At 39.2% G+C, this 21335-nt stretch overlaps 1 protein-coding gene across 4 annotated transcripts in view; it reads right to left on the bottom strand.

The window, feature by feature from the left end:
• Positions 1–21335, bottom strand: part of LOC307181767 (uncharacterized protein) — a 624007-nt gene that overhangs the window by 214139 nt on the left and 388533 nt on the right. For all 4 annotated transcript variants that reach the window (XR_013827030.1, XR_013827031.1, XM_079912585.1 and 1 more), the window contains exon 3: positions 11053–11166. Coding sequence is in view for 2 of the 4 variants with exons in the window: in XM_079912585.1 (XP_079768711.1) it covers positions 11053–11166 (114 nt within the window). In the remaining 2 variants the exon portion in view is untranslated. The remainder of the gene's footprint in view (positions 1–11052; positions 11167–21335) is intronic.

Raw genomic sequence — 21335 nt, 5'->3', positions numbered from 1 at the left:
AAGTGAATATAAGCCATGTGAAAGTTCAAAGGGACTTCAAGGAAGTGTACAAAACAAGAAGCGGCACTTGCACTGCTTAAAAAATAAACAGAAAAAGCGAACTCTAAAGTGACCCAGACACTGTCCCTTCCCAAGCCATCCCTGACCAGATTTGCTGAAACATAGGCAGCCTTTCATCCTTCCTGGAGTCAGCATGTGTTCCAGTTGAGCTTATTGTTTTCCTTTCAGCTTCCCTGTAACTCGGCCTCTGTTTACATTTAATAAACTAAACGTGTTTCTCTAGGCTGAGATTTAAACCAGAATTTGATCCCTAGCGTTTTGCACAAGAAACGATGCAAATGGTGATACAGCTGCTTGTGCCAGCTTCAAGTAACAGCAGCATAATTCTCAACAAATCATCATTTAAGCAGAAAAATGAAATTGTTTTATTTTTAGATGATCACTTAGACCTTGATTCTTTTTAACATCATAATAAGCCTCTATATTGTGGAAGACATGAGTCCTCCAGATAAATTTCCCTCTCTCAAAGGTTTCTTGATTGAGAGTAGAGAACCCAAAACGCAGAACAAAAAGCTTGGCCAATTTGCAATCCATCCAAGTAGCAATCATGTGGAATTGTATGATTTGTAGAGTACCTAGAAACTTTTTAGTACACTGTAGCTAGAAAAATTCAATAATGATTTATGTTAAAGAAAGTAACAAGTTGAAAAGTTTGCTAGTAATTCAAAGGTGTTATTTGTGCCATAAATTACTTATTACTTAGTTCCCTAGTATTCTTAATTTAAGGTAGTAATTATGTAGTACTGGTAGAATTCTCAAGCTAAATAAAGATTCATAACACCTCTCTACCTATCCCTTCCTTTTCATTTCCTCCGTGTGCATCTTTTTCCAATCTTCTCCCTTTTGTTCATGGTTGGTTGTAGTAGCTACCTCACTTGTTTCCTAAAGTCCCTCTGCCCACTTTAACCTGTGCTGCCAATTATTTTTCCAAACACATTTTTTTCACCAGTTACTTCCTTGCTTAAATTATCTTAGTAACTCTGGTTATCTACTTTATATATCCCAAATTCCTTAGCTTCACATTCCAAGTCCCATGACCTAACACCCAACTCCCCTATTTAGCAACTGCAGCCCCCCGCCCCCAACGCCTGTCCCTTCCATCTCGGCTGGACACATTTATTCTCTCATGTATTCCTCCTCTTCTCTCTGATCCCAACTCACCCCCATGGGAAGCAGACACCTTGTGCCCTCTTGTCAACCCATCCAAACACTACAGCCCACAGCATATCTCATACTCAGTATCACTTGATAATAGATTCGTAACTCTTGCTGAGTTTTCCTTTTCAGTGTTTAATTTATATTTGGTGACCTCAAAAGAAAGTTATTCTCTTAATCATATCCTCAATCTTCCCTAAAGATGATTGAGGATCAAGGGCCACACACTCCACCCTTTCTTCTTCCTGCCCATCCACAGAGTTATGAACTAAAGAGGTCCAGGTCTGGCTCCAAGCAAGGCCTAATCATTTCTCTGAGCTGTAGTTTCCTCATGTATGAAATGGAGACAGCACCCACCTCAAAGGATTATTGTAAGTATCAAATAAGAAATCTATAAAAGGTATTTAAAGCATCTGCTGCAGCATAAGCACTTAGTAATAGCTATTATTATTTTTCATATTTAAATTATTACCACTCCTTCTTGTTTTTGTTTTTTATTCTATGCAACTTTTAAAGACCTGGAGACAGTTTCCAAGAAGACGTGAGGGTGGCTGAGGCATGTGTAGCTGTGGACAAATGGGCCTAACTCACCTTCCTTTGCTCTCCACATTTCTCTGTCAATTTCTTTGAACCCTAAGAAGTGAGGTCATTTACACCATGACAGTAAAAGGATATGACACTCAGAGTTGGACTTTTATTGGAACTAGAAAAATCAGGCCCTTATCCTGCTTTAATCTGGGTCTATGGAACCAACTAATACTGTCAAAAAAGTCACTGGATGGGATACTTGCAATAATTAGATCCTAGTAGTTCATGCGTGGTGAGTACTGTTAGGACCTTGTTAACAAAGATATTAGCATGCTGATGGCCACCAGCAGATAAGGTCAAAAGAACTGAGACTAGGCTGTGTAGCACTGAGGATGCAGCACTGCTGCCTGCTTGGAAAGATCAGAGTCACCTTCTACTCCATACACTCTACTAAAAGCCAAACCACTATTATAGGAAATCAACTGCTAAGTCACTTCTATTTTGCCAAAATTTGTTAGTTTTAGACAGAGCTAACTTCAGAGAAAATAGTTCTTTCACAGAGACTCTCTAGGGACATTTTTTTCCTTTTACTTTGCTGGTGGTCTGGACCTGTTGCTTGAGGTAAAGAAACATGATTCCATAAAAGTCAATGCCTTCCTTTCTCCCTCCACTCCGTTTTCCTGCCTTTCAACATATGACTATCAACAGCTCATGGGTATTCTGTGCACAATTCGAAACTGTTTACCAAGAGCAACTTTCCGACCAACTGTTTGAATGTGGGTAGGACACTCTGTATTCTGAAAACTTTCAAAGGTTCTTCAGGGCCTAGAAAAAGGCCAAACTCCACTGGCTTGTATTCAGAACACTCCAAAATTTTATTCCAGCCTATCTCTCGAGTCTAATCTCCCAGAACCTCCTATAGCATACCTCATGTTTCAGCCTAATTAATTCATTCATCCAAGACATAGTTATTGAACACATACTTTGAGCCAGACCCTGTACTAGGTACTGAGGATTCATTGATGACACAGTTTCTGAGCCAGTGGAAATTAGAATCTAGCAAGAGACAGATATTAAGAAAATTAATTACTCAAAAATTTAAATACAATTGTGGTAAGCACAACACAAATATATTGCGAAGTGTGCAATGACAGTGTATAACAACAGAGTGCTTTACCAAGCCACTGGATGTTAAACTTTGTGAAAATTATGTATAATCTGGACTGTAAGATTCAACAGATGTTAGTCAGGTGAAATTAGAATGGACAAAAGGAATATTCCAAGCTGAGGGATGGGTGTGGTTGAGCAGAGTATCAGCAGTTAAGTCTGAAGAATAAGTCAATCATGAGGGACTTGTGAAACAATTTGAATATTTGACCATTTTTCTTTCACATCATGAGATTTCCTGCTTTGGGTTTTTGTGCCCTGCGTTCCCTCCTCCCTATGTATCTAAATATGATTGATCCTAAAAAGCCAACTTCACGTGCTGTGCCCTCCATCCAGGGATCCCTGTTCACTGAAACTGGGCACACCAAGGTAGAAAGGGGCTCCTGTGGTCCTCAGTCCTCAGTGGCTTCTGTTTAAATGCCTTGACTACATCGTTCCTACACAGCTCAACTTCTGTGCCTCAGAAATCTAGAAATTCATAGAAACCCAGCCTCCCTATGCACACAATGCAGGAGTTTTCTATAATGTTTATCAGATAAATATCCTTAGGGTGCTTCCACCAAACAGTTTGGGAGTCCACTTTTCTCTGAACCCTCTTTACCCCCCAGATTTTTTATTAGTGTCAGCTAACTTGCTCCCCTCTGTTTTCACGATCCTCAAACGTCCTTGGCATGATCTCAGTAAATCCAGGCTTTGAGAAAGCAAAGCTGGGAAGACACAATGTTTTACAATCACCTTTTGCTTTTGGCCCCCTAATTTAGGCACTGGAAGGTCTGAGGAATAAGTAAAAGGAAAACATAAATATCCTGCTGTATTTTCCCTTATCAATTAGATGGGAACCCTATCTATGGTGTGAGTAGGATTTTCACAGCAGTAGTTCCAACACACAGAAAAATGCTGATATCTTCCCCAGGTTTTCCAGGGGACCAGTTGATGAGTCTGTGAAATGGACAATTTTCTTGCCCCCCCTTAGGTATCTCTTGCTTTCCCAACACTGACCACAGAATATCCCCCAGTCCGGATAAGGCTTAATGGTCTTACTTTACGATGGGATTAGACAAAAGCAACACTATGAAGATTCAGTTCTGGCAAATCATGAGGGCTGCCCTTCTACCCAGACTCCAGCCACATCTTTAACTTTCTCTGTGGTATCACTTGGAAGGAGGCCCATATTATCATTCAAACTCACTTCGGACAGTGAAAGGGCTATATATAATTATGCTGGGCAACAGGCATAAACAGACTGTTCTAAGTAAACTACGACTTAGGTCATCGTATCAGTCATTCCCCAGGCTCTAGGCCCCAGATTTCAGGCACCTACATTACAGGACAGAGCAGGAGGGTATCTGCTATGTAAGCACTCAGGCCTTCCCCTACCCAGGGATCCATGGGCAGCCTGATAAGTGTTCCATCCTCTTTCTTCCCCTCTCTTCTCTTCTAGTTTGTGATGTTTGATTATAGTCATGGTCCTTCTCTGGTCTCTCAAACCCAAAACATGCCTTAACTCCCATGTTACTAGCAATAGAGTCTCAGAAGGCTATCTTAGAAACATTCACCCTTCAAGACTACATAGCCATCTTCTAAGTTTCTTTTTGAAGTATTATCTCCAATTTTAAGACCCATACTCTCAGTCTTAAGGTACCATATTAGTAGCTGATATAAAGGCAAATAACTTTGATGATATTCCCTGCTCCTTTGTCCTGGCCATCTGGCTCTCTGAAGACTATGACTAGGATTCTGACCTGATATCCCAAAAATTCACTATAAAGTGGCTGTTAAAACATTTAATATTTCAGTAAGTTTTTTCTTTGGGGGGTGGGGTACATGGGCCTCTCACTGTTGTGGCCTCTCGCATTGCAGAGCACAGGCTCCAGACGCCCGGCCCAGCGGCCATGGTTCACGGGCCCAGCCACTCCGCAGCATGTGGGATCTTCCCGGACCGGGGCACGAACCCATGTCCCCTGCATCGGCAGGCGGACTCTCAACCACTGCGCCACCAGGGAAGTCCCACATGGTAACGTTTTAATAAATAATCTGTCACAGCTATAAATAATCAATTCTTCCTTTTCATAACCACAGCACACTGTACCTTATTACTTTTGGCTTTCTGCGTATCAATATGTTTATATATATATACATGTGTATCTTTATTTGCCAGTTAATAAGATTTGTAAAGGAAGTAATACAACTTATTCTTCTTTCTTTAATGCCTCATGATAACCAGCACGAAGTAGGCTCTGAATAACCATTTGAAAAATGAATGAATGAATGTTTATAAAGCAATGATAATGCTATTTCAAATTTTAAATGGAATTTAAATTTTAAAATGGAAATTTTAAATGGAATTTAAATTTTAAAATTTTAAAATTTAAAATTTAAATTTTACAATGGAATTTTAAAATTTTAAATGGAAATTATGATTTCCAAATAGGAAAAAGTAAGATTTCCAAATAGGAAAAAGTAAGATGCTGATACAGGGCTTCCCTGGAGGCACAGTGGTTGAGAGTCCGCCTGCCGATGCAGGGGACACGGGTTCGTGCCCTGGTCCGGGAAGATCCCACATGCCGCGGAGCGGCTGGGCCCATGAGCCATGGCTGCTGAGCCTGCGCGTCCGGAGCCTGTGCTCCACAACGGGAGAGGCCACAACAGTGAGAGGCCCACGTACAGGGAAAAAAAAAAAAAAAAAACGCCGATACAAGCAATTTATTTTATTCCCGAAGTCATTCAACTGCTATCAAACATCATTCTAACTATACATGCTCGAAAGGCTAGATGTGGTTTAAAGTATTAGATTTCTGACTAAACTAAGGAATAGGCCAGGAATCATCATTATTTAGTATTAGTAACTCACTCCTTGGGAAGATATTCTTGTCTCAAGACTACTAAAGAAGTGAATTGACATTCTTATCTCCCAAACCTAAGTATCTTGAATTGTTGTCAGCTCAGTATGAACTGACATACTCAGTATGAACCCTCAGCTAAGTCTGAACACTCAAGGTCTAGGTCTACAGACCTAGACAAAGGTTATACTACAAGTTTGTTCCCAAGGACAAACATTGGGTTTTAGCCACCAAAAGATAATCAGATGATAGCAATATGTGGGTATATTATAGATGCATTGCACAAATCTTCACAGTTGCAAATTGCACTGCTTATGGATTTTCTTAATAATTTTTATATGCTCAATCCACCCTACTGAGGCTAGCAAATACCTTGCTTTAGAGGACTGAAATTAGTTCACATTCAAATCAAGTGATGAGTAACATAAGGAAATACTTCACAGAAACATAAAATTCCTTAAGGCTTTAGAGCTCAAATTTTCTTCCTTATTTTATGCTCTTAAAACATTAATTATTACAGGGCACTCATATAGAAACACACAGGGGAACAAGACCAACTGTGTTTGTCTTAGAAATACATTTGCTTCTGTGAAAGGACCATGTTCATTTTCTATTTAAACCCAATTTATCTTGTCACATTGTTAGATTAAGGCATTTCCTAAATATTTTAGTGTCAAATAAAACCATCACCCTCATTAGCTTGAGGAAATTGGAAAGATCAAATTGATGAGAGGTGTCAAGAGTTCTAAGTTTTTAATTTTGATTGTGGCAAATAGCCCAGCCCCATGCTATTCATTAATAGCATAAGCTAACCTGGAATGTACCTGTCCATGTCCATACACACACACACACACACACACACACACACACACACACACACACACACACGGTGTGTATGTGTGTGTGTGTGTGTGTGTGTGTGTGTGTGTGTGTGAGAGAGAGAGAGAGAGAGAGAGAGAGAGAGAGAGATTGTGGTGTTGTTTTGGATTTTCCCTCAGGCACTCTAGTATTCAAGCCTTTTGAATTCTTCTCAGCATTTTTTGCTTGAGAAGAAATCATTTTGGGAAAGCATTAAAAACATAGCAAATGTCACTGTAACATAAACAACATTCTTAATACTATAGCAATGTCCTTTGGCCCTGGACACCTGCTCTCCAATAAATACACCGAGATTACATTCCCCTTTGAGCCCACTAAAATCCGATTTTATATCATTGATTTGGTCAAGGACTAAACATGCAAATCCTGGAGGTATTCACCTTCCCACTCCAATACCAATACCAACAACAACAACAACAAAAAAATTCCCTTGACTCAAGCACGACCTATTAATAGACAGTAATAGTGATTATTGCTGACCACAAAATATCACTCTTAATAACATTCCAGTAACCAAAATATGTTACTGGGGCTCTGGAAGAAGCTAAATTCTAATGAGTAATTCATGCAAGGAGATAAGATTGAATAACGACAAAAAGGGATTTCTAAAAAAAATACATGGGCCTTATATTTTATAGAAAGACCAGGACAAAAGCATAAGGACCTCAGTATCAGTGCTTTATTTTACTACTACAAAGATGATTTTTTTTTTTGCAGGGCCTCTCACTGCTGTGGCCTCTCCCGTTGTGGAGCACAGGTTCCGGACACGCAGGCTCAGCGGCCATGGCTCACGGGCCCAGCCGCTCCGCGGCATGTGGGATCTTCCCGGACCGGGCCACGAACCCGTGTCCCCTGCATTGGCAGGTGGACTCTCAACCACTGCGCCAAAAGGGAAGCCCCAAAGGTGATATTTTGAGGGCAGAGTTAACCTTTAGCTGCACATTCTCCAGCTCTGATTTCACCCTGTAATGTCAAAGAATGTTCTCAAAGAAGAAAGCCAAAGGAAAGGAACAAAAATTCTTGTTAAGTGTTCAACAATTTTCACTGACACTAGCTCCTTCATTTGCATAAATTGTTAGGTAGCCAAAACAATCAATCAACAAATATTTATTATGCATCTGCTTTATTCAGGGTCCTGTGCTAGCTACAGAGGGTACAAAGATGTATAAATCACAATCTCACCCTCTAAGAGCTTATACTCTAGCTCCAGAATTGCAAATTTATGGCACATGTGCCATTATTCCCTCCTCATAGATTTTGACTGACACAAAGTTCAACTCTTTGTTAAAGAGGCATCAGCCATATATTATGTCTGCCTTACTCCAACTTGGTGCATGAAGAATTGAATAGCTCTGCACCAAAGGTTTAACCCCTTTGTAGCTCCATGCATGTGCAGCCTATGAACACCTTAAGATGGAATGGAGAGTTGGTTCATCATATGTGCCAACTATAGTAGGTGGGTATCAGAAGCCTATGAAGCGGACTTCCCTGGTGGCGTGGTGGTTAAGACTCGGGGCTCCCAATGCAGGGGGCCCGGGTTCAATCCCTTGTCAGGGAACTAGATCCCACATGCACGCCACAACTAAGTTCACATGCCACAACTAAGGAGCCCGCCTGCTGCAACTAAGAGGTTACACCTTACCCCGTGGGTCAGGATGGCTACCTGATGTAAGGGTGTAAAAAAGACCCCCTTGCCTTTGGGAAGGACAACTTCTGCAGCAACATTCACACTCCAGAGCTCCCCGTGGGAAGAGGCCAAGGCTAGATTTCTCTTGCAACATATGTTTGCTTGACTTCTGCTCTATTATGCTTCCTTCATTCCCTTACAGGTTTCTCTAGAGAACACTCCCTTTATAAATAACTTCCACAAAAATCTCATGCTTCTAGAAACCTTACCCAAGACCATTGGTACCAGGAGTAGATCTACCGGGGATGAAGAATATAAAGTTGGTTGAGGGAGAATTTTTTTTTACTAGTGCAACTCTCTTCCTGTTTCTCAGTTTAATACCATGGGAAGGGATTCTTGAGTTGGCTTATATACACTTGTGGGATGGCTCTTAAAATCTTGAAAAAGGTGATGGCCCACTTTAGACGTATGCCAGAATTTCTGTGACAGGCTGTGGAGGAAGAAATTAACAGGTTCAGAGCAGTGGATAGAATAGAACTATCATATAAGGTCATAAAATCCACCAGCTGACTACATTTCTGGAAACAGCCAGGGAACATTCCCCTTGCCAAGGCAATAAGGAACGCTCAGGTGAGGGGTCACCAGCATCACTGAGAAGTCAAAGTTCAAGTGTGGTGGTTCTCTGGAGACCAGTACTAATCGTCAGAGAAACTGTTGCAGAACTGGGCGCCTCAGCAACAGTAGGGAATCCAAAGTAGGAAAAGCCGAAAGGTAGCATTTAACCATCATTGACAAGGAAGAAGTAATTATTCAAAATGCGGAACAAGTTGGAATGGTAGCCAAGAAAGCCTGACTCAAAGGGACCTATGGATATCGCTCATACTCACTTCTTATGTATCCCTAATGGCAAGATAGTCAAATATCCAACAAGCGTATTGCATAATATAATCAACAGAGATTAAGAAAGGATGAGGAGAAGGCTGAGATCAGGCCTCCTAGAAAAGTCACGATCCCTTTCCCCATTTCCAGACCTAAGCCAGCTCTTTGACCCAGAACAAATCTACTGACAGAAAGCTGGTTCCCCTTGAGGAAGGTCCTGCAACATCATAGCCAATATACAAAGCAGTGATTCCCCCAGACTTTCTGCCAAACAGACCTATGACCATTTACTTGGTTGGCGGTACACTGGAGAAAGGGGACATTCAGCTCTTTCACATATCTGAATAACCCCATATCAGTTAAAGAAATTAAATTCATTCATTCACCAGTTGTTTCACTGGCAAATTCTATCAAACAATTAAGGAAGAAATGATATCAATATTACACAAACTTCTAGAAAATTGAGGAGAGAATACTTCCCATATTCCCACATCCATAAATACCAAACCCAGACACTAATATGTGAGGGCTCAAAGCTCCATTACGGCCTCCCTATTAGAGTAGGGGTATATGGAAATTGAGCAATAAATGGATTTCTGGACTAACGTCATCTACGGTGAGTCCACTGAGTCCACAGACACATCCAGTGGTATTTTCCCAGTTTCCAAATGGATAATTGGACTAGCCATCTCAGACACTGACAGGACCCTAATGTAGGCTCTTTTGAGCCTAATGAATAAAACCACTATACTAGTGAAGGCGAAGCAGAAACCCCTGAAATTGCCACTCCCTGTTCGCAACTAAGATAGTAAATAAAAAATATACTGCACCCTCAGTAGAATAGCAGACATTAGCATCACCCTCAAAGACTTAAGGGATGCAGGGGTGATGGTCCCATTTTGTTCCCATTTAATTCACTAGTCTGTCCCCTGCAAATACCAGTTTGGATCATAGTGTGTGACAATTAAGTAGAAGCCTCAACTGCAGATAATGCACCAGATGTGATATCAGTTGGTATGCCCCAATTGAGCTCACAGATGTTCTTTTTCATTCCCATCAGGCAGGAGAATCAGAAACAGTTCTTATGAACACCGGACGAACAACACTCTGCATTCACGGTTTCACTCCAGGGTTCTGTTTACTCTCCTGCTTTTGGTCACAATATTCTCTTTCTCATCATGAGCAAGAAAGGACTAAAGGGGAGAGGAACTATAGGTTGTCTTATCTTTTTCTTTCCTTCTATGTCATTATTTTCAGTGTAAGTGGTTGGCTAATACAAGAAAGTAACATGAGTAAAAAGGATATGATAGGGTTTCTTGGTTGTTCATGTTTCTTAGAAAAATATTACCTTCTGGGCTTGCCTGGTGGCGCAGTGGTTGAGAGTCCACCTGCCGATGCAGGGGACACGGGTTCGTGCCCCGGTCCGGGAATATCCCACATGCCGTGGAGCGGCTGGGCCCGTGAGCCATGGCCTGAGCCTGCGCGTCCGGAGCCTGTGCTCCACAACGGGAGAGGCCACGACTGTGAGAGGCCCACGTACCGCAAAAAAAAAAAAAAATTACCTTCTTTCTTCATTGGAAGCAAGTTCTGGCACAAACATAAAGCATGGCCGCTTGGAGCTGTCACCTCCCCCTACTTACTCAATTACAGATGTATCATGCTTACCTTGTACTCACTTTGAGTCTCCCTGAACTTGTATGCATCCTGGGTCCTCCAGAATGCTGTACTCATGGAACATCACAAACTCTGGGCAAATGGAGTGATGAGGAAGAGTGGACACACCTTTTGCACGTATTTCTTCTGCTCTGCTCATACATATATTCATTGCATTGTCCCATCAAACTTCACTTACAAAACATAAGTTCAAAGATAAAATTCCAAGATGGTGACAGCAGAGCATTAAACCAAGCACAATACCTTTCTGAGCTTTGGAGTCTCACGCAACTGTACAGGTCACACTCCACTGAAGCCAGTCCTGCCAACATGATGCTTTGTAGAAATTTTAGTGAAGAAATGCACAAATGAATCTCACTAAAAAAGAAAAAAACGAAAGAAATTCAAATTAATATAATGAGTTTTTTTAATCTATCAAGTTATCAAACTCATTTTTTTCAGAGATAATACCAGTAGGGGTGAAGGTACAGTGAAGTGGGAATTATTAAACCACACTGGTAGATTGTTTCTACATTTCTGCTGTAAAGACTCTAAGCAGGGTTTGCATTCTTTAACATAGCAATTCTACTTATGGAAATCTAATCTAAGGAAGTATTTCAAAATTGCAAACAGATTCATATTTGATCATGTTCATTGCAGCATTATTTTTAAGAAGGAAGAACTGAAAACAACCTTAATGCCCAAGAGTGGCAGAGTAACTAGAAAAAGTTTAATATTTCTATGTGATAAAATATTAGGCCATCATACAAAGCATGTGTATGAAAAATATTTCTTATCATGAAAATGCCTCATAATATTAGTTAATGAAAGGGTAGAAAATTATGTACACATTATAATTGTTTTAATAATTACATATTTAATAAATACATAATAAATATATACATATTAAAGACCAGAAGGATTTCAGGAAAACACAAACAGTGCTGACCCTGGTAGTGGTATTACAGGTGATTTAGCTTTTTTATATGCTTCCTACTTCTCCTTCCTTCTACCATCCTTGACTTCTTTTGAAATTAAAAATATATATATTAAACAGCTATCAGAGGAAAGGCTTCAAACTAATTCTAAGCCTTTTTGGACTTTATTAATATTGTAGAATGCATTCACTTGTATCTGGTACATTTTTAATAATTTGTATTTCTCTTCATCCCTTCAATTGCTTTCTGAAATCAACTGCTTTTAGCTCATGCTATTAAGCCTAAGAGAGGGAGATAAAACAGTGCAAAGGTAATAACAGTTATATTGACAAAAGAAGAGAAGAGCCAGGCATTCAAACAGCTTGTGTATTTGCTATTTTTACTCATGTACAGAACTGAAATTTCAATTGATCCTTGAGCCCAACACTTCTTACCTCATCTCTCTATGAGATGAACTCTGATAAAACTGATATAATTAGGTACTTGAAACACTGTAGAAACGGCCTCAAGGATGCTATTGCTGCTCTTGTATACAATTATTGCCTCTGTAATTATTATTATGTTTTCATATAATTTTAAATAGTATTTATTCTTTTACATTTCCTATTTGTGCTTATGTTTCACGGTTAGGAAAAGAAATACAGATATATCACTATCATAAATTGATCAATACTTGAATATTCATGACAAAGATATACACACACACACACAAACATACACACACACTTCTACTGATATTAATAGAAGTCCAAATGGTCATTTCTAACCATATATTTAATTAATAGGAAAAGCAATGAATCTAATCTCTTAATTTATTCAAGCCATTGTAAGCAACTGCCTACGGAAAAGCAGTTTGTGTATTATTTTGTAAAGAACTTTAAGTTGTGTTTGAACTTTTTAATGAACAGAGAATGCATCATCTCCTCTTTCCTAAATAGATAAACATTTCAAAGGACAACACTCAAATTGGAAATACTTAGGTCTAGATGACCTGCCTGCCCTTTGCTGGACTGATTGAATTAAAAGAAAGTTTATATCCTCAGGACAGAGCATCTCCCTGCGTTGCCCCTCCACACATCAAGATTAGGAAGTTTGCATCAACCTAAGATTCTCAAGGTTGGAGGTAAACCTGCAGGTCATTGAGTCTATCGGTTTTCAAATGAGTCTTCTTATGTTGTGGTTCTAGTGATTCTCTGTGAAATAAGTAAAAACAGAGACAAAATAATGTGTGTTTCATAAAGCTAATTGTATTCAATTCAAAGTCATGTCCTTTAATGTCAGACAATATCCTTTTAACTTTTTTGGCATTAAAATATCTTTTTTTATGAAAATTAAGTGGCTGTCTTCTTTGATGTTTAATATTCTTACTGAGAAAATAGATGACTGGGGGTTAGTTTTATTAGAAAATTCTCTGTTCCATGAAAACCTAAAGTCCTAGATTAGGTAAACAAAAATCTTGTTTCTACCCAAGACTGAGGCAGCTGGTGAGCAACGACCTGTGGGCTGTGGTGGGCAGGGAGCTTTGGAGGCAAACGGAATAGGATTTGAAGTCTGTGTAACTTTAGAGAAATGACTTAACCTAGTTAAGCAATTCATTTCTTTGCCTATACCAGTTGAACTAAAGTTACCTTTTCCTCAAGTTGTGAAAATTACAAAATGAGTGGTTGGCTGGCTCTTTAATAGCTCAATGCAAATGTCACCTTTTCAAAAAGGTCTTGCTTGTTCCACCCTATCTAATGGGCACCCTCTCCTCACCCACCCACCCAGCCATTCTCAGTCCCACATCAGGGTACTTATCATTCTCTGGAATAATTTTATTTTCCCAACCAGGATATGACTCATGAGAGAAGGGACCTTGTCTGTCCTATTCCCATTGCATCCCCAGCAATTAAAATATATGGCCAAAACATGGTAGTACCTTTCTACCAATGAATATTCATTGAATAACGAATGAATATTAAGTGTTCAACACAGAGAAGACTCAATAAATGTTAGTTCCCTTCCTTCTGACTGAGAAAAAAAATCCATCTCCCTAAAATATCATCTTGGTCTTCATCCTCTGAGGCCATCAGCACCCAACCCCAATACATAAGGTATCTCTCTTTCCAAACATATATTCCCGAATAGGGAGTAATTCTTTAGGTAACTTATTTGATGAGGTCATCTTTATTTCAGAGCTGGCTACAATTAAGAATGATTATGGGATGGCAACTTCAAATTGGGCTTTGGATGCATATTTAGTTTGTTGAATAAAGAGAATGCCTAATCTTTGAGATTTATACAGATTGCCAGGAAAATGTCATTTAAAGCCTTCCATTTTAAGACTATGTATAGTATCTGATAATTGCTTATATTAATTTGCATTTCAAATCAGTATTGAAAAGATTCACCAGGCAGTTGTCTTCAGCTAAATTTTCCTATTCTGCTAAAAGCTAACATTAATGAGGAAAACATTTAACTTAACATAAATATGCTAAGTACTAATATTAAAAAGGAAAAGGAAGGAGGGAGGGAGGGAAGGAAGGAAATAAAGAAAGAAAGGGTGAGAGAAATGTATTCCCACACAGCAAAAAGCAAAATCATAAATAAGAAAATTAAAGTCTTCAGAGTGTCTCTAAATCTCAGAAATCAAGCCTCAGGGAAATCCTATATACCTGAGACACCAGAAATGACCCTTCCTGAGTAGGCCAAGGCTCCAGCACAACGGAGAAGTGTGGATTCTTTTTGGATTTATTTTTCTTTTTTTGGCAATAATGCAAATATACATGTCTGGGAGAAGATAACAGGAAGCTGAGTGGGACAACCCCACTTGGTCTCAGCTGTCATCCATCACTCACCCTAAGTACGAAATTAGTGCCTATATTTAAAGGATTGGCAACCATTAAAACACACATGCCAAAGCTCCAACTAGTTTCCCCTGGCAAAAAGAGTGTCCTGTGCAGCTGTGGAAGTGCTGGGGAAATGGGCTGAGTAGCATTGGTGAAAACACAAGCCAAGACATGGTGTGCAATTCCTGTTTAGCACAGTGCTAGGTACTGTAAAGGATACCTAGACTTCCAGTTTGGGATTCAACATGTTAAAAGCTTGGAAATCATCATTTCCATCCTTAGGAAAAGAAAATGTTAAACAAACTGATAATCAGTGACTTTTCTTGGAAACATCAGAGAACTGAGGTTTCAGGGCAAGCCACCATGCCAGATTCTGGAGAGCCACAGCTGAGATCTGAAGCAGAAGCATTGGGGCCATAAACTGGTAGAAACATTTAAGTGGTAATTTTGATGAATTGCTGGAGACTGAAAATGGACTAGCTTGAGAGTGAGAGAATCCTGGGACTGCAGGGTCTTAGGGGACCCTTATACGTTCATGAATTTCACCTTCAGGAACCTAACCAGTTTCTTCCCACCAGTGAAGAGCCAAAAAAGATCACCTTGTGGCTATAGCGAGGGATAGGCAATCATAATCGTTGTGAAATAGGTCAGAATGCTCTCCATAACAAAGATCTACTTTCCAGAGCTTTACCCCATCTGGAAAAAGGGCATTTCTCCCCTTCTAGCCTTCATCTCATTTGAAGGTTGGGAGAGGGAAACTAAGAAACACACACGAGGGTCATAACCCAGAGACACAGGGCCACTGAAAGACTGAGATTTAATAATAAGATTATAAAATGCTATCCCTCCTGCATTCCTTACCACCACACCAACAGGGTTTTAGTACAATAATAGTGAATTCAGGTCTGTTTAAGAAGAAATTTTTAGTGAAACCCAAAAACAACAGGGGAGACAAAAACAAAGATACGAGAGGAATTGAAGCCTGTGGTATCTATAGCTATGACATTAAACACAGTCCAACTGCTAGCCAAATTAACAAAAAATTTACACTAAAGTCTACGTACCTCATTTCCTATTACTCAATACATCATGTCTAGCTTTCAACAACAAAAATACAAGGTAAGAAAGAACACAGTCTGAAGAGACAAAGCAAGCATCAGAATCAGACTCCAGTATGACACAGATGTTGGTTTTATCAGGCCTGGTCTGGAATTTTAAATAACTATGATTAATATGCTAAGTGCACTAATGGAAAAAGCAGACAACACGCAAGAACAAATGGGTAATATAAACAGAGAGATGGAAACTAAGAAAGAATCAAAAGGAACTGCTAGAAACCAAAAACACTGAAACATCAACTCATACCAGTCAGAATGGCCATCACCAAAAAATATACAAACAATAAATGCTGGAGAGGGTGTGGAGAAAAGGGAACCCTCTTGCACTGTTGGTGGGAATGGAAATTGATACAGCCATTACGGAGAACAGTATTGAGGTTCCTTAAAAAACTACAAATAGAACTACCATATGACCCAACAATCCCACTACTGGGCATATACCCTGAGAAAACCGTAATTCAAAAAGAATCATGTACCACAATGTTCATTACAGCTCTATTTACAATAGCCAGAACATGGAAGCAACTTAAGTGTCCATCTACAGGTGAATGGATAAAGAAGATGTGGCACATATTTACAATGGAATATTACTAGCCATAAAAAGAAATGAAATTGAGTTATTTGTAGTGAGGTGGATGGACCCAGAGTCTGTCATACAGAGTGAAGTAAGTCAGAAAGAGAAACACAAATACCGTATGCTAACACATATATATGGAATCTAAAGAAAAAAAAAAGGTTCTGAAGAACCTAGGGGCAGGACAGGAATAAAAACGCAGACGTACAGAATGGACTTGAGGACACAGGGAGGGGGATGGGTAAGCTGGGATGAAGTGAGAGAGTGGCATGGACATATATACACTACCAAATGTAAAATAGATAGATAGTGGGAGGCAGCCACATAGCACAGGGAGATCAGCTTGGTGCTTTGTGACCGCCTAGAGGGGTGGGATAGGGAGGGTGGGAGGGAGATGCAAGAGGGAGGAGATAATGGGGATGTATGTACATGTATAGCTGATTCACTTTGTTATAAAGCAGAAACTAACAGACTATTGTGAAGCAATTATACTCCAATAAAGATGTTAAACAAAACAAAACAAAACACTGTAACAGAAATGAAGCATGCTTTTGATGGGTTCATTAGTAGACTGGACACAGCTGAAAAAACGAATCAGTGAGCTTGAAGATAGGTCAATAGAAACTTACAAAACTGAAATATAAAGAGAAAAGAGGATAAAAAAGAAAAAAGAATGTAACATCCAAGAACTGTAGGATAATTTCAAAAGGTATAACATATAATAATTGAAATATCAGAAGGAAAAGAAGAACAGCAGGATAAATACCTGAAGTAATATTGGCTAAGAATTCCAGAATTAATGATAACAACCCACAAATCCAGGAAGCTCAGAGAATACCAAGCAGGATAAATACCACATATATACATATGCATACACCCCCCCCCCCCAGGCATACCATATTCAAATCACAGAAAATCAAAGACACAGAGATAATCTTGAACAAAGCTAGAGGGCAATGTGGAGGTCACAAAGGGCCTTGACTAGGGTAGTCTCTGCAATGTGATAAGGACAAAAGTCTGAATGGAGTCAGGTATGGAAGAAAGTGAGGTGAGAATGTGGAGACACTGACTCAAGAAGTTTTGCCATGAAAGGGAGTAGAAAGATGAGCAGTCTCTAAGGGGCATCTGGCATAGAAAGAAAAATCCATTCAAGTTTAGAAAGCATCATATATTTGGCTTGAGCCAAACCAGGTGAGAAGGACTGTGTGAGCAAAGACAGAAGACCTGCATTTTTCACAGAACTAGAAAAACATAATCTTAGTATTTGTATGGAGACACAAAAGACCCAAATAGCCAAAGCAATCTTGAGAAAAAGAAAAGCGGAGCTGGAGGAATCAGGCTCCCTGAATACAGACTATACTACAAAGCTACCATAATCAAGACAATATGATACTGGCACAAAAACAGAAATATAGATCAATGGAACAGGACAGAAAGCCCAGAGATAAACTCACGCACCAATGGTCAACTAATCTATGACAAAGGAGGCAAGGAGGCAAGTGACTTCACACTATACTACAAAGCTACAGTAATCAAGACAATATGGTACTGGCACAAAAACAGAAATATAGATCAATGGAATAGGATAGAAAGCCCAGAGATTAACCTTTGCACATATGGTCACCTTATTTTTGATAAAGGAGACAAGAATATACAATGGAGAAAAGACAGCCTCTTCAATAAGTGATGCTGGGAAAACTGGACAGCTACATGTAAAAGAATGAAATTAGAACACTTCCTAACACCATACATAAAAATAAACTCAACATGGATTAAAGACCTAAATGTAAGGCCAGACACAATCAAACTCTTAGAGGAAAACATAGGAAGAACACTCTTTGACATAAATCACAGCAAGATCCTTTCTGACCCACCTCCTAGAGTAATGGAAATAAAAACAAATATAAACAAATGGGACCTAATGAAACTTAAAAGCTTTTGCACAGCAAAGGAAACCATAAACAAGATGAAAAGACAACCCTCAGAATAGGAGAAAATATTTGCAAATGAATCAAAGGACAAAGGATTAGTCTCCAAAATATACAAACAGCTCATGCAGCTCAATATCAAAAAAACAAACAACCCAATCAAAAAATAGGCAGAAGACCTAAATGGACATTTCTCCAAAGAAGACATACAGATGGCCAACAAACACATGAAAAGCTCCTCAACATCACTAATTATTAGAGAAATGCAAATCAAAAGTACAATGAGGTATCACCTCACACCAGTTAGAATGGCCATCATCAGAAAATCTACAAACAATAAATGCTGGAGAGAGTGTGGAGAAAAGGGAACCCTCTTGCACTGTTGATGGGAATGGAAATTGATACAGCCACTATGGAGAACAGTATGGAGGTTCCTTAAAAAACAAAATAGAACTACCATATGACCCAGCAATCCCACTACTGGGCATATACCCTGAGAAAACCATAATTCAAAAAAGACACATGTACCGCAGTGTTCACTGTAGCACTGTTTACAATAGCCAGGACAGGGAAGCAACCTAAACGTCCATCGACAGAGGAATGGATAAAGAAGATGTGGCACATATATTCAATGGAATATTAAAGGAACCATAAAGAGGAATGAAATTGGGTCATTTGTAGAGATGTGGATGGACCTAGAGACTGTCATACAGAGTGAGGTAAGTCAGAAAGAGAAAAACAAATATCGTATATTAACACATATATGTGGAATCTAGAAAAATGGCACAGATGAACCGGTTTGCAAGGCAGAAACAGAGACACAGATGTGGAGAAGAAACATGGACACCAAGGGGGGGAAGGGAGGACAGGATGAATTGCGATATTGGAATTGACATATATACACTAATATGTATACGATAGATAACTAATGAGAACTTGCTGTATAGCACAAGGAACTCCACTTTGCTGTACAGTAGAAACTAACACAACATTGTAAAACAACTATACACCAATAAAAAATTAAATTAAATTAAAAAAAAAAAAGAAAGGCAGGAGACCTATTTGAATACAGCCAGCCACTCTCTGTCTCCTTCCCCCATTGGTTTTGGTCCAAAGCTTCCTTTTTCTGAGGTAGTAATGCTGTCTTACCTTCGGGGAAAGAAGACATGGGCCATCATATTTGTTTCTTGTTTACATTATGATGATAAGCCCTCTGCATCTAAACACTAGGACATTTAAGCACGTGTAATGTAAACTTTGTACTCACAACCGAAGTTTCATTACTAACACCAATAAATGGCTCACATTTGGGGAAACTGAGGGAAATGTGGCATTCTGTTAGCATTAGCTTTGGAATCTAGAGGAAGACCCATTTTCTCCTCAGTAGGTTTCCCCCCAACTTTCCCTAGCCAAAGAATCATCACAGAGAAAATGAACAAATAGGACGGATAGATAATAGATTCAGTAAGTAGATGGAAAGATAGATAATTTATTTAAGGAATTGGCTCATGTGATCATGGAGACTGACAAGCTCAAAATCTGCAGGGTGGGCCAGCAGGCTGGAGACACAGGAAAGAGTCGACATTGCACTTCAAGTCTGAAGGCCATTTGCTGGCAGAATTCCCTCTTCTTTCAGGGATTTCAGTTCTTTTTCTACTAAGATCTTCAACTGATTAGATGAGGTCTGCTCACATTATGGAGGGCAGTCTGCTTTACTCAATGTCTACCAATTTAAATGTTAATGTCATCTACAGAATATTTTCACCAAAACATCTAGACTAATGTTCGGTCGAATATTTGGTTACCATGGCCTAACAAAGTTGACACATAAAATTAAGCATCACAAGTCCACCGCTTGTCAACTTGGCACCCATACAGATCTCCTCAAATCATACTGAATCTCCAAATAAAAACAATAACAAGGTCATACTTCCACCTGACATGATATAACTATCTTGCCTACACCAGAAATACACTAACCCTTTCCCCAGAAGAGGATGCAAACTCCTTAGGTGATTTGCTCATTTTGCCAACAGACCTCAGGTCTCAGAATAGTGCCCAGGGAGGAGCCTCACTAAAAAGAACAGTAATGAACACATGGGCTCCCAAAGAATGTCAATTTTATGGCTATTTTAAGAGGTCCTTTAATTACTTGTTTTCTGGGGCAGTAGGTCTGCCACATAAAACCATTTTCTTTTAGCTGGTGAATTATCAATTTTAGCTGGGCTTATTTCTGTACAAATACTATGTAAAAGAAAAAAACTCATGAATTAGAATTCCTCTTGCATTTTCTTTCCCTTCTCCATGTGATATTTTAGCCCTTTGGGGGAGGGACAGAAATCTGCACTACAAAAAGGATACTTGGTACAAACACCATGAACAGTAAGTATTGATAACTGATTGCAGGCTTGGGAAAAAGCTAAATACTAACTTGATACCAATGAATTTTCCACCTTAAAGACTGTGGTTTCACTAGTAAAAAATTCGAGAACCCAGTTTATTGGAAGAAACTTGCCAATGGGAAAGGTACAGTGTTGATAACTTTGTACACTATTGACCATAAGCTTGCCTCCTGTCCTGTTTCACATATATTTTTGCCTTATAGAATTTTTAATGATATCCAGACCTCCTGCTTGGTAAATGTAAGTACTAATACTGTTTCTATAAGAGCATTTAGATATGTTCTATCCCTTGCAAATAGTAGGTGCTAAATCATATTTCTGGAATGAATATAAGAAATGAGGGAACTAGAAATAACAAGTGTTGGTGAGGATGTGGAAAAAAGAAACACTAGCACACCACTGGTAGGAATGTAGTTGGTGCAGCCACTATGGAAAACAGTACGGAGATTCCTCAAAAAATTAAAAATAGAACTATCATATGATCCAGCAATTCCACACCTTGGTATTTATCTGAAGAAAATAAAAACACTAATTAGAACAGATATATGCAAGTCCATGGTCACTGCATTATTTACAATAGCCAAGATATAGAAACAACCTAAGTGTCCACTGATAGATGAGTGGATAAAGAAAATGTGGTGTATATATACAATGGAAAATTATTCAGCCATAAAAAGAACGTAGTCTTGCCGTTTGCAACAATATGGATAGACCTTGGGCATTGGGCTAAGTGAAATGTATCAGGCAGAGAAAGACAAA

Source organism: Stenella coeruleoalba (assembly GCF_951394435.1).
Source record: "Stenella coeruleoalba genome assembly, chromosome: 2".
NCBI lineage: Eukaryota > Metazoa > Chordata > Mammalia > Artiodactyla > Delphinidae > Stenella > Stenella coeruleoalba.
The sequence above is the reverse complement of the archived record's forward strand: the minus strand, read 5'-3'. Positions and strand labels throughout refer to the sequence as shown.